The 22,428-nt window shown below is 40.2% G+C and overlaps 2 protein-coding genes across 19 annotated transcripts in view; one reads left to right on the top strand and one right to left on the bottom strand.

Annotated features, from left to right (window-relative positions):
• Window positions 1-13,244: 13,244 nt before the first annotated feature.
• LOC105930896 (inhibin beta B chain) lies at window positions 13,245-18,478 on the bottom strand. The gene is made up of 2 exons (XM_012869321.3): window positions 17,481-18,478; window positions 13,245-16,324 (listed from the first exon to the last, which is right to left on the bottom strand). Exons 1-2 carry the CDS (start codon window positions 17,848-17,850, stop codon window positions 15,543-15,545), a joined length of 1,152 nt encoding a protein of 383 aa, XP_012724775.2. The 5' UTR covers window positions 17,851-18,478; the 3' UTR covers window positions 13,245-15,542.
• Window positions 18,479-21,900: 3,422 nt separating this feature from the next.
• Window positions 21,901-22,428, top strand: part of LOC105930893 (R3H domain-containing protein 2) — a 72,478-nt gene continuing 71,950 nt past the window's right edge. For all 18 annotated transcript variants that reach the window (XM_036151317.1, XM_036151316.1, XM_036151334.1 and 15 more), the window contains exon 1: window positions 21,901-22,185. The gene's annotated coding sequence lies outside the window, so the exon portion shown is untranslated. The remainder of the gene's footprint in view (window positions 22,186-22,428) is intronic.

The following is a 22,428-nucleotide window of genomic DNA, read 5'->3' as shown; positions in this document are numbered from 1 at the left end:
AAAGGTATACTATGCAACCGGGGTTGATTTTCCAGCGAGGCTCCCCCCAGAGGGCGAAAGTAAAAGTAAAGATGCTCAGGTGTTCTGGTTTCTCCGTCAAGCCAGGCGCGGTTGTTTTGAGCTTAGCAGACAGGCGAACGCAACGAAAAGTGGAAAAAAACGGCAGTACAAACAATGAATAACACAGTGAAAGTATGAACATGCACAGAGAGAGAGAAACCATTCCAATGTTACTTACAATCGCATCAGCAGAAACGCGAGGTCCGCGTCAGCCTTGCAGCCTTCTTTTTCTTTTAGCTCTCGCCATTCGGAAAAAGCTTGCCCGATGTTCTCCCGTGTACGACTCCTTTCTCTGTCCAGAGCCCTTCTCCTCTTTCTTGCCTGCTCCAACATGGGCTTTCGCTGTTTTCTCGCTGGTTCCGCCATGATAACTGCACAAATATCGCCACTGCGCTAGAAACGAGCATGCCTTTCACTGGGGGCGTGTAGCAGTTCTCGCCGTAAAGCAAGACCGACTCTCGCGATGCACGAGACTTCTCAGCCTGTGGGTGTGGGCCGAGGGCTCCTGCAATGGCGTACCGCGCACGTGACGTCACCATCTCATGAGCAACGCCCCTTGCCGCTAAGGTAGGGCAAACAGTGTGAGAGCGCACGTAGCAACCAGGCATTACACATGCAACAGATACAACGATATGACCAACTTTTCAGCTGTTAAACTATCACAAAAGGATGTCCAGGTGCCCAGTTTACTGGTAGAACTATGGAACAACATACAAACGTTCAGCTCAAACGATGGATTGAGTGTCGAGGGCTTAGAAAGACTGGAAAACGGGCCGAGTTGATAGAACGGTAAGTCGATGTTTTTCTCCTGCTCAGGGTTCATGGCGTCATCTGCCGTTTTTTTTCTGTTTGTAGTCACCGTCCAGGAATCGGTATAAATTTTCCGGCCCGCCGAACAATTTAGTCCGGTCCGGTGGCCAAATGCATTATCATTATCCAACGGCTGTATCTCCTTGCTGCATCGACCGGTCTGCCCCAGATATGTTGTGAGTCATGGCGGAGCGCTTCCAAACGCGTTCGTGTGAATCACCCGGTGGACGGGCAGGGAAAATGCGTGACAGCAACTGCGGTGGGGGGCGGCAGGTGGTGCGCAAACCCTGCCGGCCAGCTGGCCGGCCGGCACCGCAGCGGTGGCCAATAGGCCAGAGCGGCGCTTGGCTGCGAGGGCCGATCAACGCCGCTTGCGGCTTTAGCATCCTTCATATGCGGCCTATCAGCGTACCTCGAGTCACTGTTGCACGTTCCATAACAACAATGTTTAAAAACCATGGTTAGGAGACGTCTTCGACTTAGAAAAAGCGGCAGTTTTACTGAGTTAAACCAAGGGTAACGTACAGCAAAAGAGTGGAGGAAAACGCATATTTGCCCTACCTGTACCACGTGATATGATGTCACATTCTAAAAATAGCTTGCTCGCGGTACGCCATTGCAAGTACGGTATTTCCCCTACAGACCACCAGGGCGGCCGAGAAAACCTTTGTTCAACCTGAAATGACTCATTTAATCATCCAAAACGGTATGGAACACATTAATTAACTGAAAAATGTTGCATAGTATACCTTTAACATTTCCTGGGCTAGACCATTGGGGTTCTAAGATTCCGTCCTTGTTAATCTGTTTTGTTATTTGATAAGTGGAGGACAGGACTAAAGCCTGTAACCGCCCCTGCAGTACCCCTGCGACCTCCCTAGGGGTTGCGACCTCAACGTTGAAAACATCTGAATTAGACTTCAATTCAGTTCAGTTTTATTTATATAGCACCAAGTCACAGGTCTTCTCAAGGCACTTTATAAAGTTAATTCAGTCAAATTATACAGACAGATTGGTTTAAAAGTTTTCTGTCTAAGGAAAACCAGCAGATTGTGTCGAGCCTTTGACTAGCAGCATTGCCTGCCTGTGTCTAGAAAAGAAACACAGGCTCAGCCCTAATTCTCTTATAGAGTACGGACTCTTTAGCCAAAGCGGAAGTCCGTCAACAGTCGCCATGATAAGTGCTGTCTGAATAGCGCAGTTAGAAAGGAAGGAGGTGGGAAAAGAAACCAGTATGTTCCCTCCCGCGGCTAGTTTTGCCTTGGAATCCCACGATGTCCGTTACCGGTGCTAAAAAGCCTTAGGGTATCCCACAGTCCTTTGTGTGACATGATTTATCAGCACAGCCCCCTCACAGAAATCAATGAAAATGTCCAGAGAGAGGAGAGTGCGCACTTTGTAGTTAATTTTGGGTTTTACTCACATCATCCATGTGTTTTTACGTCAGGCAATGACATCAGAGTTAAAGGTTTGAAGCTCCTTTCCTCCCCACGATAGAGTTCTTACTGTTGACTCCATGAAAGGTCAAGGAACTAGAGCGAGGAGGTATTATTAACGATATTCAGATGGAGCCACATTTAAGCAGATAGGCTCCGAGCCAATCCTCGGGTCAAGACGTTTTTTTTTTCAAGTCCATTCAATTTTATTTATATAGCATATTCCCAACACACGTAAAGGTTAAATCTGACAAACAAGCCTCAATCGAAAGCATAGCCTAATTGATCAGATATTCAATTCAGTTAAATTTTATTTATACAGCACTAATTCACAACATGTCATCTCAAGGCACTTTACAAAGTTAAATTCAATCAAATCATACAGACTGGTCAAAAAGTTTCCTATCTAAGGAAACCCAGTTGATTACATCAAGTCTCTCCAAGCAGCATTCACTCCTCCTGAAAGAGCGTAGAGCCACAGGGAGAGTCGTCTACATCGTCCATGGCTTTGCAGCAATCCCTCATACTGAGGATGCATGAAGCGACAGTGGAGAGGAAAACTCCCCTTTAATGGGAAGGAGAAACCTCCAGCAGAAGAACCAGGCTCAGTGTGAACGGCCATCTGCCTTGACCGACTGGGGGTTAGAGAAGACAGAGCAGAGACACAGAAAGCACAGAAGCACACATTGATCCAGGAATCCTTTCTATGTTATAACTAAGATGATGAAAGAGAACACAGTTAGCTGCGGTAAAACCCAGCCACTAGTCATCTCTAAGAGAGAAACAGGGTTAGACTCTGAGAGACAGCACCAACTGTATCATTTATAAGATTATGTTGTTGACAGCAGTAGCTCCGCCGATCTGACCGAATTTGAGATGTAGATTTTGGTAAGGCTGATTGTTATTGAACAGTGTACTCTTAACTTTGGTCTTGCTCAGAACCTAGCTTTGATTATACAGTGCTATTTATTTCTAGATAAAAGTACAACATTACCACAATCAAATCACAGCAACCAGCTCTATAGTCTTATGAATGACGAAAAAGGCTTTCTAACCCACTCAACATGCAATGGCAGTATAGTTTGGTTATTGCAAATCCAAAACAGTATACAATAGCAGTATACAGGAGTTTTCTGTATTAGATTCCATTTTTCTCCCAAAAAAAAGAAACATTGCATTGCTGGTGTTACTTACTCCAGCCACATTGACAAGGGACTATGTAAGACAGAGTTCAGTGAAAAGTCAACCAATTCAGTCTTTTACATTGCGAAACATCTCCATGTTGTTACTTGCATTTACTTAAGAAATACTCCCCAGGCCAAATGTATCAGTATAATTTATAGCTAACCCCAGCAGTAATTATCATATTACAGGTGTGTACAGGCAAACATGGACTCATCCACCTGCCATCGGCTTTGCCACCCTTGCGGGGAAGGGTAAGTGTTTGGGGTTAAATGATCCTCTCCCTAGTGGTATACTCTCGGGTATCCCATGGCTGATAGGATGACCTCTAAGGACTAGCTTATCCTATAATGCATGCCCAAAGGCAATGTACAACAAAATCTTCTGGGGGTTTTTTCCACTAAATTTCAACATTCTGCAACATTATCAGCTTTGGCTCAAAGTGTGGCAAGTCAATTCCTGATCAAAGTTATGGTCCTGTGAGGCTTGCAAGAATGAGTTAGCTTTCAAAGGCATTTTGCTGCCCCCAAGTGGCCATAAAATAGTGAATTTTAGATTACATTATAACATGCATATTGTTTTATTGATCTTGTATAACCTATAAACTGTTTGCACTACAGTAGTAATTAGAGGACTTTATTAGGCATCCTGCCTTTACCAGAAATGCATTGCCTTAAATATTTAGTAATTGGATAATGCCAAGTCATGTCTTTCATAAATACAATTCTCAATAACCTCATTGAATATGTCTACTTCAGACTTACAAGTATGTACCATCTATGAAATGAGTTTTATTGTAGCTTTCAGCTTGGCACAGCAAAGGTACAACTGTCCTGTCCTCTACAAGTCATCTGAAAGTGACCAAATAGAACTTGACAGTGGTACAGCACCAGGGTCCTTTGCTAGCAAAGAGATATTCCCTCAGAAACATTTAAATATGTATTATTTAATTGGCTATGGAGTATACTGTGGTTTATATGGTTTACTTTGCCACAAATCATTTGTTTTTACCATTTGACTTTAGTTGAATCAGGCTGATTCCTTGTACCTTTGCTTGAGGTCCACAAATTTATGCCTGGCAACTCAGACACGTCACAGTAAGGACAGTGCCTAAATACTGAAAAGTTTAGACACCTCCATTTAGCAATTTGGGACCCAAATTAACATCTCTAAGCAACACAAACTCAGTATTTTGTCCATTGTTCTTAAGAAAGCACAGGTATGGCATTTGTCAACCATTCCTAGACCAAGCTTTTTTGGTTAGCTGAGTCGAAAGAGATGAGATCAACACTTTATTACGCCTATTTCTTGTCAGTTAGAGTACCTCAGACTTCGCTATCAAAGTACTATTTTTTTTCTTCCAACTGTCTTTATAGGTTCTGTCTGCAACCAGTTTCAGTCCCTCTTGACATGTTGACATATCTGGTGCTTTGGCGAGTTTGTTCTTCAAAAGAAGAGGCAGGTAGTTGATTAAGCCAGGTATGTTGCCTACACCAAAAAGATAATTGGAGTTGCACTGTCAGAAAAGTGACTTCCAATAGATGGTTTGAGTGTTCATGAAACTATGGTCCCGTTTCTCGTTGCTTGGCAAACAAATCTGCCTTTCTTTAAGCTAGGTGCTGGTGGAAGCTGCAAGTATAGACAACCTACCACTGTCCCAGAAAGGCCAAAGTGGCTTCTATGTATATCCTGAAGATGCAAATTGTAAGTATGTATGTAAGTATGAAGCAAATAACCTTTTCTTTATAGTTCTGTTAAGTTTGTTTCAAACAACTATCACAACTTTTCTTATGCTCTTTTGTACTATATACACTCTTTTTATACTATATTGTCTGTTGTATTTTATATTTAATGACATCTTGCTTTAACTCTGCCCTTTGTACTCTTTATAAGTTTCTGGAACCAGAATTTCCCTGAAGGAGTAATCCCAAGGGATAAATAAAGTTGAGTCTAAGTCTAAGTCTAAACCGATTCATATGGTGATTTTTGAGTTACTGATGAGCCCAAAGACAACCAGTCGCATTCAGATGTCTTTTGAAACTGGGGGGACTTCTTCTACCTGAAAATTCTGAGATCGTGCAAGTGCCCTCTGTTGCTTTTGGCACAGATTTGTGTCTAAATTGCAGACATTTAAAAGCGCATTAAATTTTATGAGGCACTTAAAGGTGAATGTTTTTGTATGTTTCAACATGTGAGTCAGGCGCCGATTCTGACTTGCCCCAGACTAAGCTCTCCGAATAGGTTCTTTGTGTTATAAGATATTAAAGGTAGGTTGGATGATGTCGTTGTAGGGCACTCTCTCTCTCTCTCTCTGAAAACCTGTGACTTGACTGCGCACTGGGGCTTTTACCATCCAAGCAGCTCTAACAGTTCCCTGAGGTGAATATCCCTCGGAGATTCTTTAGATTCCAGTAATATATGAAAGATCTCTTTTATTTAGATATTTTTACAAGTTGTACGTCTGATAAACGTCTATACTTTTTGCTTATTCAGCAAAACATTTTTGAATTTGACAGTTTATCTGACCTAAATGGAATTTCAAGTGCCCTACAACCAGGGCAAATCATCCCAAAACGAGAATTTCTGACTTCTATTCCAACAATAAATAAATAAAAACATGAAAAAAAAAACAATGGTCGGAGTATGGCTATCTAGGAACACATTTTGCACAGCCTTCAGGGGAATTCACATAGATGCAATAATGTTAGTACTTGAGGGTCTAGCTATCACATCCTTGTTTAGAAATCATTGTTGCATGGATCAGGATGACCAGGGGTCCCCCAGATCCCATGAGTCTTGGCACAGTGTGCGAATGACAGTCAAACACAGTTTGTGCTAAAGTGCTAGTTACATTAAGATCGTCTGGTATCAGCTTTCACTCTTGCATACTTACAGATAATCAGTCTAGTGCCCTCTGCTGTCCAAATAATAAACAGCTGTAAGAATTGCTGCACTATGAACTGCATCTTCAAGGGTTTAGGGCCACCATAAAAGAAAAAACAGTTGCATGGAGTAATCATTTACAATATGTCAGGCTAATCCAGTGTCTGTTATGATACATTAATATTTATCTGGACACCTCAGTGATTGCAGCTCATATTTCTTATGCAAATTATAGCGCTATATATGCAATGTGATTACAAATGCAAGCGCACAGCATTCAATATCTAGACCCCTCAGACATTCTGCGACAAAGTGGTATTTTGTTTATTCACAAGTTGACAGCAATTTTGAGTAAAAATATTTTTATGCAAATGACAGAGGTAGTAATATGATTAGGGTAAAATAAGGATCAGTTTAATTGGATTATTCTCAATAGTAAATCTGAGAGTGAATCTCAGCCCTCCTACTTTACCAGCGCCGCCATGTGGTAAAGCTGGATCTTTTGGTGAATTCAGTAAGTGCTGGCAGCGCCTTAAGCAGTACTCTGCCAACTTCTATCCAGGCTTTTTTGCAGGATTTCTGAAAAGTTTATTTCAAAATTTGTTTTCGTTATCGCTGTATTTTAACAGCTATATACAGTCATGGTATTTAAAAAAAATCTACTTTTTAGTGCTTTATAGTTTGTCGCAGGTTCCTTCCTTTTTTTGCATGAAATGGCTGATAAATATTTTAATGACTAAATAAATACATTTCGTTAAACCAAAGAAAATAGGATCTCCTACAATTTTATGTATTTCAGTTTTTATGGTCTGAAGATAAATTTAAGACTTAACGTTTCAATCACTGAAAATTATGTCTAGTTGATTTAGTCTTGATATGCTGCCATGATCTAATGTTGGGTCTTTATCACCCTGATTTTTTTATATTAGTACTACTACATTACTATGTTGACTTTTTTCCTATTTTTAATTTTTAAAGAACACACTCATCAAAGATCGCTGAACTCGGATGAGCTCCTTTATGTTGGAAAATAAGTGAAGAGTACAGCTTTGCCTGAGTTCCCGTTGAGGCCGCCGGATATTGTTGTGGAACAAGACACTCCTGATGTAACTCAGAGATATATCAGGTAACTAGGACTGTCGTAATGGGATCATCCCATGGACTTAGAAGTTATTTGAAGTGCTGTGAATGTTAAAGAGAACACAGTAAACAGTGCAGATCCAGATTCTTGAAAATGCCCACAAAAGTATGTCATAAAGCTTAGCTGGGATTCCCTTTCTTAATTTTATTGAAGATAAAATGTAATCAGATGTATAAAAAAATATAATCTATAGTCTGTCTATTTGTCTGCTCTCTGTCTGTAGGACTTGTGTGGTCACTGGTTGACTTAAGGGATCTTATAAAACTGACCTGCTTTCATCACGAAAATCGGTATCTCTAAAGCAAATGTTGCAAATGAAAGAAAATATAGAACCTGTCATAGTTTTGTAAAAAAAAATGTTTGGTAACTGAATTGGTTGGAAAATGTTAAGACATTTTCTGTCATCTGTTTAGATGATTGATTTGACTATAAGTTAACGTGGAGTCTGATAATAAATCCCTGTTAAAGTCACTTTCTAACCATGTTTACTATTTGCTTTTATTTACCTGGATCTTTGAAAATGCCCCATACAATGGCTACCTACACAGCTTGTTATATCATGTACTGTAGCTGTCCACAGTAATCTTCTCACTAACCCCGGCATCGTCATTTACTGTTTACGCGTGGAATAAGTAGAGAGAGTGGGAACAGTTTGGTTTGACAGCGTCCCGTCCTGCCGTGACACCTTAAGTGGCGACTCTGGCTGGCACCTTTAACCCTCGGCACAGGATTTGTGGGATTGTGAGTGGAGTGAAGGATTTAGGGTTTTAGTGGCACACGGGAAAGCTGCGGGTCAGTGTGTCAGTATATCAGTGAGTCAGTAGGCTTCTCATTTTTCCAAACTAGGTCAGCCATCTACTTTCCTTGAATGGGGCTAATGCTGGAACTTCCTGGTGTCACGCTGTGCTCACCTGCTCACACGTCAACATCCCACTCTCCTCATGCTCATGTTCTAAAACCATCACACGTGCAGTCACACCTTTCACCTCCAGCGTTCCCCCAAAGTCCTCACCGAACATAAACAAAAAAAGCCTTTCTTCTTAGAGCTATTGGACAGACGGGCTCTGTTGTGCACAGTGGCTTCTTTGACATATCGCCACTCAGATATGAAGCAGATGCAAAATGCTCGTTCAATAATCAGGCTGAGCTGCAGGGAAAGTTTGGCGGCATGGATGACATTCAGGAATCAAACTGTAAAAAAAAAAAAAAAAAAGTATACCAGTCAACGAGAACTGAACTTACAGCAGGAACTGTGTGCAGGGCATTTTGCTACACTGAGGACACAACACTCAATGGATTTATTTTTATCATTCATATTTGCATGTACGTCAAACTGAGCTTTTCCTGCTTATATTTTTGCATTTAAGTTTGCATTAATTATTATTTTTGGATAGTTAGGATGATCAAAATGACTTGAATTTGCTCCTTTTAAAACTTTCTTCAAAGGCAGAGGTTTACATAAATTGCCTTACAGTGTGTTGCAGAATCGTCTGTCAAACTTTAAGACTTTGGGATCTTTCCACAATATTTGGCTGGGTGTTTGGCCCATTCTTCCTGACAGAACTGGTTTAACTGAACCAGCGTTGTAGGCCACCTCGCTTTCTCACACCTTTTCAGCTCTGTCCACAGATTTTATATGGCACCGAAAGCAAAGAGCTGCGATAGCCACTCCGAATCCCCAAATGTGTTGTCCTGAAGCTACCTTGTGACTATTTTCACTGCGGTGCTTGGGGTCATTGTACCAAAGCTTTAAGTCTCTGGGTATCATTAGATAGTGATTCAACATGTTTCAATAGTGATTCACTATATCTATGTTCTTTCCTTGAGATCTCAGCTACTTCATAAATTGCTCCTCTTTGTCCTGGCCCATAACACCCCCACAATATAATACAGCCACCACTGTGCTTCACAGTAGAGATGGTGTTCTCAGGATTGAAGCCTCCCACTATTTTCCCCAAATATCTCCAACAGTAGCATTTCTGTCCCGTTGTGCATATGCAAATTGCTATTTGGCTATTTGTGGGGATTTTTTTACATAAAAGTTTCTTCCTTTCCGCTCCTGTTGGTAGGTGATTTGTTTATGTGGATATTGACTGTGTTACCAGCTTCAGTCAGCATATTAGCAACGATTTATAGACAGACGTTACACCCAAACGTGTTCATTCAAAAATGATTCACACCCCTGACAGGTTATGAGTTATTTTATGTTACAAAGAAGTTTATTTTTGGTTAGAGATGACACGGGCATCTCCAAAAGACCATAACGACCATCACCACGTTCAAGGTTTATGAAAAACAAAGCAATTTTCTGACTGTGTTTAGGTATGAACAAATGGTTGCAAATAAAAAAAACATTTCTACCTTTCTCTACCCATCAGTGGAGAAGCATTTATTGGCATCACAGTAGTTAAAAGAAGCGTCTTCTGCTGACAAACGCTTGGCATGTCTCTACTGGTAGTGGCTCTGAGTTTGAATTTTTTTTTTTAAAGTCAATGTTTCTTGGTAGAAACATAGTGCTAATTAAAAACAACATTATAGTCCACCAGAAACACAAATGAGTTGAAAAAATTACAGAATGTGTTTATTTTTGGGTGAGACATACTCCAAAAAACCTGCAGCAGTAACTCAAGCTCAAGGTGGTTCCCTCAAGGTTCCTGAAGATATCCACGCCATCATTTTCAGATTTTTATTTGTAAAAAAAATATTAATCCTAATAATTTACATTAAATTAGTTGCAAAATGACAAAAAGTTAAATGGTTATGAACAGCTATCAGGGCATACTGGGACAGTGTTACTGAACTTTTGTGGCTCGGACTGTAGAATTGGTTGCCTAATAATTAGAAGGTCAGCGGTTTGATTCATTGCTCAATCAGTCCTCATTTCCAAGTTTTCTTGTATAAGATACAGGAACTGGAAAATTACTTCAATTTAATATGAATGTAAGCCATGTTGGGCACGGAGAAAGCTCTGTTTGAATTGAACTTGTTTTTAAGCACCCCAAGTAGTGCAGAAAGACACAGTTTTGTAAAAAGCATTGTCCATTGCAAAATTGTAATTATTTCAATTGTTTCTACATCTTGTTGTATCACAAACCGAATTATATGATTTAGTGCTGAATCTGAAAGTAAATCAGTACCGTGGTAAAAAATAAAAAAATAATTATGATGGGATCTGTCTGAATTGGCCGTTTTACAGTATAAAGACTCTGTGGTGCAAATTCGGATTAACAATTTCTGTATTGTAATAGGTTGTGCCACTTCAAGGATCTTTTGCAGGAATGCGTTTGTTTGTCAATGACTTCATCCTTAGAAAATCCAAACGACAATCCAGATTGTGGTTTTTCAATTATTTCAGGAAATGTATGGACATTTTTGTTCCAAGACCACAATATTTACTGGTGAATTTACCAGTAGCTGCCATATCAACACAATTTACTATAAGCATCTGAGCCAAATTCTGCAATAAATCTTATTCTAAAAACTCATCTTAAACAATGAAGCAATACCAGGATAATTTTGAAGCAGAAGCAATTGTTTTTTTTTACTTCCACTCTTCTGGAGAGCATTCAGGAATAATTATTTAACCCGAATTAGATTTTCCACCAATTGCTTAAATGCTTAGATTGTAGTTTTTGGATTTTAGAAAATGGATGACGATTTTAGTTCCAAGACCACATTATTTATAAGAATATGTGCCATTAACAATGTTCCTCTTGGCTTCTGATCTATTTCCAGGTTCCCTGTTAAACGGTACTCATTGCTCTTACTGTGTCTACAGTGCTGTCACATAGGACTTGATCAGGAGTTTCTGATGCAGGTGAATTATGTTTAAACCCACACACTCCAACTCAGAACATGTATTCATTAACACCGGCATGTTTACAACAGGAAATGGGGCTTAAAGTACTGCTAGGATGTCAGAGTACACCTAACGTTCGAGATCAGCAGGCAGTGCTTTGCGAAAATATGCATATCCCACATATTTTGCCAGGTTATGAGCAAAGGCATAAGAGTGTTCTCTTGGGAATTTAAATCATAAACCAACAAAGTAGTGGATGAAAGAAAAATGCTAGCTTTAAGTTTTTATTTCAAATGTAATCAGACACATTTTAAATGCTTTTGTTTTCAGCCCCTCTGAGCCGATAAATTTTATAACCACCTTTTGGTGCAATTATTGCTGCAAATCTTTTGGGATACGTTTCCAACATTGTTGCTCATCTCTGGACAGTCATTTATCCCCATTTTTCTTTGCAAACTAGTTCATAATCAGTACAATTTGATAGGGTGTGTGTACATAAAGATTCTCAAATGAATAGATTTTGACTTTGGATAATTTTAACACACAAATATGCTTTTATCTAAGCCCTTCCATTGTAGCTCTTGTTCCATATCAAGGCTGGTTATTAAGCTAAATCTTGTCTTCAGTTTATAGTCCTTTGCCTTGTTCCATTTAACTCCATCCATTTCCCCATCAGGGCCGAGCAGCTTCCCTTTCCCTGCCGAAGAAAAGCATTCCCACACCACAGCGTTGCCACTGCCATGTAAATGACATTGAACATGTGGAAAATGTTCCTGGGTATGAATACATTTGCAATGCACTGTATCAGACACATTTGTAAATCTTGTCCACCTAATGTTTTGTTACCATTTGACTGCCTGATCAGATGACTACAAATGTTTCAGAAGCCATTCTGAAAATTTTTTATAAAAACATTTTTTTCCAAAGTCATGTCATGAGATAGTATGTGACTGAATGTTATGGTGTCTACATGCCATTGTAAAGCGTCTGACCTATGCATTCAAACCACTTAAATGACAGGAATATATTGATGTTAATTTATGTTTCTGATCATAACACAGAAAAGTTACTGAACTGCATGACCAAAGTTGTGTCACATAATAGTTGAGTTATTACTGATGAGGATTAGACATTTTATAACAGTTTTGTTTGGAACGGCATGTGAATAAACAGCTCCTTTGCTCTAAAAACATTTATTTTTGTGCCAGGGGGCCTCGCATGCCGATTATAGTCCATTTTTAGATGATGTAACATGACTGTGCTATTGGCCCGTACAGTTGGGGATTTCTTTTTTTTTTTTTTAATGAGACAATGTGTTATGATCTAGCCATTTTCAGTAAAGTCAGATAGTTTGATTACATTTTGCACAGTCAGCTAATACAGATTCAAACTTAGTTACGTCTTAACGTCGGTGCAAATGGCGTTTTTTCGTCTGATGTTCAATGCGTTCAGTGCATTAGCTCGGCAACTCTTGACCTAGAAAAGATGCCTCATTGTCTCCTTGTATAAACGATTATTTATTTGCTCCTATACTAGTGCCTCAAATTTAGACTGCAATCAGTCCGTAATGTAAAGGAATGGGACAACTGTTTACTCGTCAAACACAGACGGTCCATAAAGCCACTTCTACTGTTTGCGTGAGCAAACATGCTCTTTGCCCTAGAAACCGCACGGGCATGATTGCATGACACGTGCGCCTTCTTTGGACTGAAAAAAGTAGGAATTTGATGAGTTTGTGTACAGAAAACCTTAATGTATTGACAGCTTATGTTCTTCATATAGATGCAACTACATGAGCTTTGCTTTCTGGGTGTATTCAAAGTTGTACTGTACATTCTAAAGATGAGATTTCTCTTCCCTCGGTGATGCAGTCCCCGAGCCTCAAGAGTTGATTTCACGATTTAAATATACACAACTGATGCAACACAACAGAGTAATTTATAATATATTTTATTCAAAAATAGACATCCACTCTAATTAAATATTCTCAACAGTTTTTATTCTAAATTCCATTACAAATTGTTGATGTCATATATAAAATATAGAATCATATAAAAATAAAATGATTATTTAAATAGACACAGAATGGCTTCCATCCATTCCACCTTCTCCAAGTATATGTACAACACAATATATCTGAACACCGCTAAAGCTTATGAAAGTAAGTACATGCGCTCCCTGTAGGTCTGTTTACACTTTAGGTCATGCCCACCTTAGCTGTAAGTACAGTAAAAAAACAAAAAAAAAATAAAACCCTCTAGCAAAGTTTGCACCTAAACTACAGTGAGGGTGATAAAGTGCTTGTCTTAGCTGTGTGGCAGAGGCACTGACATGTCACAAGAAATCACAGGGCAGGAGGCGTGAGAAGAAACAAACGGGGTAGGTTACAAATAAAAGAACAACAAATGTGGGTCCCATAAATATAAAGATATGATGATTATGTTTAGCTAGATAAGGTTTTGTCATCATCATCTGGGCCAACAGAAAATATATATACCAAATTGTCCTGATCTATCTGGGGATAAAACATTTCTGTCCCAGCGTCTCTGATCTATGGAGCCCAGTGGGTCACTGAGATGTTCAGCAACTGAGAAAAAGCTTATAGTCAACGAGGGCCTGGGCAATATCTCCCAGAATCCTTTACCAAACCTCATAAAAATATTTATTTATTAATCAAAACGTGAGCTTTTTACCGGTAGAATGAATGACTGTAGATTTCTATGAGAAGTTGCGTTATTGTTTCTTTTCTGAGAACTGCAAAATAAAGCAAACTCTGATCCCATAACTGATGATTTTATCATCATCATGCTTTAAATCAAGCTATTCCAGCTTAGATTAATGTTACACTATGCATTTTACCCAGTATGGGTATTCTGATTTGATAACCAACATAATGGTACCAATCTCAAAAGAAAATTTGGCAGTCGTAAATTCTAGATTTATAAACCAATGAATGTTTTCTCAAACAGATAGAGCTGGATTACCCCATTGGTGGAAAGAAACTAAATTGACATCACCCCTGAAAACTTTAGACTTTGAAAGCTATAAAAGCCAACGTGCATCAGCACATGCTCGTTGACCCACCTGCCTCACAGACCTTCACATGAGCAGACACTGAGGCAATAGCTAAATGTTTGCTCATGCTGCCGAAAAATGACCTTGGGTTCATAAACTGTCGAAGCCACCCAACTGATTAGATTGCTTGTGTAAATGATACAGTGAAGATGTTGATCAAACATGTTTCAAAAGGATGCTACGTTGGCTGCCCACCGTCAGGACTCCGGGCAGATTTTACCTGCTCTAACCCCCGGAGTTCTGATTGGATTCTATGAATGTGAAAATTAAGCATATTTTCATGTAATGTTACTAGGCCATCCTTTAAATGTTTTTTTTTTTATGTTGAATATGGGTTAAAAAATATTTCAGGTTAGCAAAACTAATTGCATGAAAGAAGTGAAAGCTAGGTTAGGCTTCTATGTATTGTACTTTAGAGTTGGTAGATTGCAACATTGTTGCTACAAATCCTTAAAAAAAACATTTTCAAAGTTGGGGCACTCCATTTAGAAATCCAAATAGAGGGACACACTGTATGGTTGCCTTGAATTTAAATAGAACTCAGGTATAGATGTGACTGATAGTTTTCTGTGCCTCATGAAACTGATGTGTCAGTGAACAAATTTTGGCATCAGTGCCTGGATTTAAAGAACACAACCAGAAAGTCGTCTTCAAAGGCCTGAGAGGACGAAAGGAGGTGAAGGAGGAACCTATAAAGAAATATGTTGTGAAAGAATGCAGTAGCCTAACTGGTCAGCCTGCAAATCAGACCTGAAAACTAGTAAAACTTTTAGTATACCATCATTTCCCCCCTTATCAATATAATCTCTTTACAACTCTCCAATTTTACAAATGAAAAATCTATTTTTCCTTGTATAAAACACAAACTAGAAACTATGTAAACACTGAGACAAAGCATTTTGTTTCTTAAAACCTCTTAGACAATTACTATTAATACCAATACTTATATACAGTGTTTCTTTTTTTTTAGAAATTACATTAAAAGTGTTACAATATAGGCATTCAGTTTATTTTGGATATTTCTTATTTTCTATTTTAGCTGCATGTAAAAAAAACAAAAACTAATGCTACTGTAAGTTGTCCAAAGCAAGCATACCTCTTCAATTATTCAGTCTGTTAAATCTGTTTATTACAGAGTGCCTTAAATGTTGTTGTTTTATGTGCATCCGCAGGCCTCCACTATCATGTCGGGGACGTCTGTTTTGACGATGCTGTGCTGGGAGTTGAAGTAGACCATGGACAGTGGCCGGCGCTCAGTGGGAATGCAGCATGAGGCCGTGGCTGTGTTGATGCCGTTGACTTTAAGCTGGCTGAAGACTGTGGCGTGGAATGAGGATGCTATGCCGGGGGAGCCAGCCAGGTGTTGGGGGCACTGACCCATGCAGTAGTTCATGTGGTAGCCTTCAGGCGCAATGATCCACTCATCCCACTGGATATCCTTGAACTTGATGTAGAAGTCTCTCTTGCAGCAGACCGTCACCTCGTCGCCACAGCGCAGAGAGCGCTTCCTGATCGAGTGCTTGGAGTGGTCTTCACGCAGTCGCACCTGGGCCACCATGAAGGGCTGGTTTGCTTTGTCAGCCGAGCCGCCTAAGGAGCAAAGGTTCCTTCCGTCTTCTTCGCAGCTGACCTCGAGCCGGAGCCGCCGCTGACCTCCGTCCAAGAAGGTCTGCAGCGTGCGGGTGATGGGGAAAGTGTGCCAGTTACTGTCCTTGACCTCCAACATCTTTTCTATCACCAGGGTCCGGTTTGAGTCTGAAATCCCTTCGTCTGCTGTGAGGAAGACCCGGGCGAGGAGACGGGAGCTCCGCTGAGGATCCTCGGAGGTCTGGGCATAGATCCACAAAGAGGACTGGAGGACCTGGATGCTCTTGCCACGTTCCTGCAGAAACTGAAAGGTAAGGCTAAGGCTGGCCTTGTCACCGCTGTCTGAATCATCTATGAAACAATGACAATTTAAAAACAAACACACAGATTGTTAATATGTTGAACATTTTAAAAGGTTGTCACCTTAAAGCCAAGAGGAAATGTTTTGAAATTGTGAGGAATTGTGAGTCCTCTCTGCCTAAATAATCTTTTTTTTTTTTAATAAACATTTGATCAACAGGCACAGTGCATTACAAATGGATTCATCCCACTCAATTGTTTGTTTTTCAAATCTTGCCACTTTAAAAACACAAACCTGAAACGATTTTTTATTGGAATTTGGATGGGAACGAAGAGAAAAAAGTCATGGTTTCACATTTTTTCCAATTAAAATCAGAAAAGTATGCCATGCATATGTATTGAGTATCTTTTAATGTGATACTCTTTTTAAAAACATCTCACAGAGCACTGCTCAGGCCTTCATCTGAAACTGGAAAGAGTATGACACAACAACAAACCTATCAAGACATGCTCATCCACTTAAACCGACAAGCCTTGCAGGCAGAGCATTATCCAGAGCGTTAAGTAGCCAAGAGGCTCATGGTGCCTCCGGAGGAGCTGCAGAGGTCTACAGCTCAGGTGGAGCCATGCACTCTATAAATCTGACCTATATAGAAGAGTAGCAACATTGCTAAAAGAAAGCAATATGAAGCCATCTTTGCAGTTTGATACAAGCCGCTGCGGGAAGCCAGCAAATGTGGAGGAAGATGCTCTGGTCAAATGAAACTTTGTGTCGTGCATGTATGAAGGGAAACTAATGTTGTACATCACCCTGTTAATGGGCTACTCAGTTTTGAAGCTTTAAAAACATTACCTCCTCAGTCTTAGATCTGTGTTAATATTACAAAGGCAAAAACAACTGTTATTCGTGGAGATTTGAAATTATGACTTCTGAAGGAGGCGTGGTGCTTATCTAACTTCAAAAATCAACTGAAGGCGCATTTCCACCTTAGTGATCTAACTTCTCTGCATATGAACATATAAACTTTAAATAACCATGATTCCCATAATTTAAAGAAGTCAACGTGCAAAATAAAATCACATGGGAACCCTGTTTTACGCACGAACTATTTTACGCACGAGCTTAAGCAAAAACCACGCACGTATACAACGTTTAAAAGTCTTAAACAAACAGGTTTACAGTATGAAAAATGAAAACACAACTTACTTATATCTGCAAAGCTCACTATTTCATAGCCTTGGTCTTTGGTTGGTAAACTGTTTTCTAGTTCAAGGGTCCCATCCTGTCTGACGCGCCCCGAGTGCAGCTTGCGCAGCGCAGTGAGAAGTGCCGCTCGGGGCACCGTCTGAGTGATGTTTGGCCTTTCTTTCAAGTGCAACTTGTCCAAAAGTTGCTGTTTGGCGATCTCTATCATCAGCGTCTGCTCCGCGTCTTTCTCCATCGCCGGCAACCCACAGGACGCGCAGGCTGGGGAGCCGCTCACCCACAGACTCTTCAGCGGCAAAGTTGTCAGTAAAAGCAGTGACAAAAGTGAAAAAGACGGCGTCATCCTCCAGTGTGAAGTAAAGGTTTGCATTTCTGGAGCTGGGGTAAGTTGACAAATAAAAGTCTTTTAAAGCTTCTACTCTGAGTGCTTCTTTCCACCCAACTCTGTGAGTGGTTCTTGCTGGCAGCTGTGACGCAGAGAGAGCAGAAGCTGGAAAGGCAGAGTGGCGTCTCACCCTCCTGATGCTGCAGATATCTGGGGTAATCCACCAAAACTGGTGACACGTTGGAGAGACGCGACCAATGAGCGCATCGGGGCACCGGGGAAATTACGCATCTGACTGTCCTCTCCTCTCCCACAACATGAACACACACACACGCGCACACCTCACACACAACACGCGCTCACACGCTGGCCCCTGGCTCACGCTCACTTTTTTCTCAAAGTTGTGACAGTCTGATCTCATTTTATAGCACCATAATGAATGCGTAAAGTTATTGGTTCGTGGATAAAGATCTGATCTTACGCTGTCCGTGCCACGTTGCGCTCTTTGGCGCAACCATAACATCTCGAGCGTTCAAAGTTGCAAAGCTGTACCCTTTAACCCAGTTTTAGAATGGTACCCGAGAGACAAATCAGCAAACGATTGAACTATGGTTCAACGTGTGCGAAAGGGCTGGGCTCCGAGGGAGAGGGAGCGGCATTTAAAAACAGGTTCCGTCATGTCGTCTGCAAGGTCGCAGCACAGCCATGCCGCAAGAGGACGTCTCCCGTGTGTCTGCCGTTTGACGAGGAGAGAGAAAGAGGAGCAGCAGAACAACTTTCTGTCAAGCTGCGACAAGTTTCCTCTCCCCGGGTTCTGTCAATCAGAAACCGAAAATGTTGGAAAATGTCCAGAAAAAAAAGAGTTTCATAAATATTTTCTACACTTGACTTTAAAAACACTTGTAAGACCCTAGTTGTCCCTTGCTTATGACAAAAATACTTGCAAACAGTTGTCAAATAAAGTAGCTCAATATATAACGCACAGATATGCGGTAGCAGTTGGGTTCCCTGCTGACACTCACACGTTTTATGGAGTATATGGCTAATAAAATGAAATATGAAGGGCCACAACTATTAATGTTTCCATATAAACGTAAATAAGGTTTTATTTTCCATTTAATCGTTTTTAACCTCAAGGCAAAACCGTGAATTGTAAGTGGGGGGAAGATACTCCAACTCACCGTCACAGGATTAGGCTGCTCGCCTGCCGACATGTGGGCAATTGAGGTACTACAACGAGATCCACTGACTGTCCAAAGTGTGACAAAGGATTGAGAATTTGAAAATCTAAAATGAAAGCCCTGTTCACAAATACCATTGCGCACCAAGCAGAGCAGCGGAATGAAAACAAAAAATCGTTAACTTATTGCTCTAATAATATTCCACATTTTTTGTGGATTTAATTAGAATCTTGAGTCCAGTATACAGTTCGGCCCAAATGATTGACCCCCCGGCCGATTTAAATGTATATTTTTTTTTCATTCAGCCTAGAAGTTGTTAATGTTGTTAACGATCTGTAGTGCTTTACAAGAAATCAGACAAAAGACAAAAACATTGGTTATGTTTAAATAGTGAGTTCAATATATTAAACATTCCGAATCCCAGCACAAAAATCTTAGAATACAAATTTAAGATAATATTAAAGAAGTACTTCATTTAAAAGGAGAAATTTGAATATAAAAGGTCTGTCAAGTATTATTTATACCCTTTCTTAGTAATAAACAGAAACAAGTCAGCGGTAACCTTTCACTAAATCTGCCAACGTTATGAATAACTTTGGGAGTGACCATGGTCTGCTGAGACATGTCTCTTCATAAACATTTTAAGTATTGCAACAGATTCCTGACTTAGAACTGGACTTTAAAAGGTCAATTTAAAAGAGATATTTGTGCCCAAGTCTGACCGATATCTTCAGATTGATTCAATATTTTCCACATGATAATATTCCTTTCAAATGTGTAAATACATGTATTTTATGACAAGTAGCAATTCCTCCTGTAGCAACATACGCACAACATGGTGCTGCTACACGTTACATATGCAAACGGTACTCTCAGGTTTACAAAATCATCTCTTTTTCCCGAAAAATGTAACAAGGGCCCCGTCAAGTTCAACATTTCGATTTTAGCTTCATTAAAGAACAGGACTTTTTTTTTTTCATTTGCAAACTTTTGAAGTAATGATTTCTTCCTTGCTGAGTGCTTCTCAGGAAGTGTTGTCAGTGCATTCAACTTGACTTCAGTGTGTGCGTAATGTGTGAATTCTGAGCCGGTGTCTCACCAAAATCGCATGATGGTTACATAATGACAATAAAGATTGTTTATTCTCGCCCTTTCAGCCCATTGTGGCACAGGATTTGTTTCACTGTGAATGATTATGTGCGTTTACCAGCTTCATAGAGCCTCTCCTCTTCATACCTGTTTTGCCTGTGTGTGTGTGGTTGATCCCTGGGCTGGGCATGCACCTTCTGGCATTGGTGTATTGCACTCAAGGTTAACCCAAACTCATAAATCTATGTGATTCTCTATTTTATGTTTTTGCTGTTTTTCTTCCGATTTTGTTTCATTTTGTCACACAAGGAAGCATTTTATCATGCATCCTGTTCAGATATTTCTGACTATGTTCTGCTATTTCAAGTATAACATACGGGAAAACAGTTTGCCTGCTTGTGTCAGGGGATTCCAAGATATCCCCTTCATCATCATTGTATATTTAAATGTTTTTAATGAGAATGATTGTGTAAGGCACCAAAGGAAGTCCCCCGTGGATCACTCAGAGACCCAGAAACCAGCAGACCCTGGTAGTTGCACCCAGCCTTCAACACCCCCGGCTACCCTCCCTGAGGTGGGATTCACTCACCGGCAGCTACACAATCACCCAAGGCCTAGGTTTGATGTGCTGCAGACTTTTACTAAGGCATGGTTTTATTATTTTGGCCTTTCCCAAATTGTTTAGGTGCAGACTTGTTCGTATTTTTAAACTTCTGAACTTCAAGAAATGGTTAAATTTTTTTTTTCTGTTTCAATATTTTGCCATGTAGCAAATAGAAATGACCATGGTAATCTAAACTGACGTAAAACAGAAAGAGTTTAGTGTAATTTGATGTTGGTGAGCTATGTGAGTAAGTTGTGTGTCTATTTGCACATTGTATGTAAACATATAGTTCTAACTCTGTTTGAGCCTTTATGTAACTTTAAACTTTTATGGAGGAGAGGAATTTTGAATTACTGTCACACTTGTTCCTATTTTTAACATTCAGTGACATTCTTTATTGTTTGATCATAGAGCCATGGAAATAAATGCTTTAAATGCGTCCTTATAAAACCCAACATTAAGATCACATACAGCGTCATACAGATGACGGTGTATGATTTTGTAATCAACAATGTTGAATCGAAATTGCACACAAAATGTTCCATGCAGCTGTTTCTGATTGGCATTCAACTCGGTATATTATACACACATATTCTGTGCATTTCTAATAGATTCTTCTCAAAATCCATAAAAAAATAATTGGTTATAAAAGTGCCATACTTCAATGTAGTATATCGGTGATGTGTTCTGGTTGCTTGTAGTCTTTAGTCAACCCTTGCATGTATTTAAAAAATCTGGCCCAGGCATAGAAAATGTACTGCCTTAGACTATTCCCATTGATTAATGTGCAGCTTCCCTTATAAATAAAACAGAAAACAAATATTGTTCCATATGCTTTCACTGTGTGAGAGTGTTGCTCTCTTGAAACAGCCTTGGGTAAGATTCGAAACAAACAGTGTTGATTGGTCTACACCTGTCAGGTACCGCCTGTCAGCACAAGAAGGAGCCAATCAAATATGACGTAGAGAGGAGCGGAATAGTATTTTCCCCATAGTAATAGAGCCATTCATTCAACAGAAGGTCCTTGTCTGACTGAGACCCACATATTACCAGCGACAAAGACGGCATCCACTCCTTCGGGTTTTTTTTCTCCTTCCCGTATTTGTTTCAGCCTCTTTTCTATTTAAGATAGATAACGCTTCTTTAGCAACTTTCTCTGTCCTCTGAACGTGTCTGAGCGACGGAGAGGTACGTCGCCGACGTCATCAACAGCCGGTGAGGAGGTGTGGGGGGGGGAGCCTAAACTGACGCTGACACACAAGCCGGAGCCGAGAAGAGGGGGGGACTAGTGTTTTGTTTCTTTTTTTCTTTAATTTATGTCGTTTTATTCTTTGGCGTTTTGTTGATGTTTAGCAGTATTCCATCGGCAGAGCGGACTTCCCTGGCTTTTCGGCGCTTGCTTTTCTGCCGTTAACTTTCGTGGCGCTGTTCCCTCACGCGGCGCTATTTTGACAGTCGGGTCGCAGGGATCCAACTCAGGCTAGCAGCAACATCACATTAGCAGCGGTAAGTCATTTTGGAAGCTAGCAAACCTAATCCCCCCCCATTTAAGGACTGCTTTATAACAAGACTTACACTGCTTTATATATATGTTGTCTTGCCAGCTAGAGGTTAATAATGTAAACAGCAGACAGTTTGGGCGCTGGAAAGTAAGTGTATATTGAAAAGAAAAGGCTAGCTAGTTGGGCTAATATTAGCTTGGTGGCTAATTATACTCTTTGGAGGAAGCAGGCTAGAGCGAGGGAGCTA

This window comes from Fundulus heteroclitus, chromosome 20, assembly GCF_011125445.2.
Source record: "Fundulus heteroclitus isolate FHET01 chromosome 20, MU-UCD_Fhet_4.1, whole genome shotgun sequence".
Taxonomy (NCBI): Eukaryota; Metazoa; Chordata; class Actinopteri; order Cyprinodontiformes; family Fundulidae; genus Fundulus; species Fundulus heteroclitus.
Note: the sequence above shows the minus strand (reverse complement) of the source record. Positions and strands in the feature narration are given on the sequence as shown.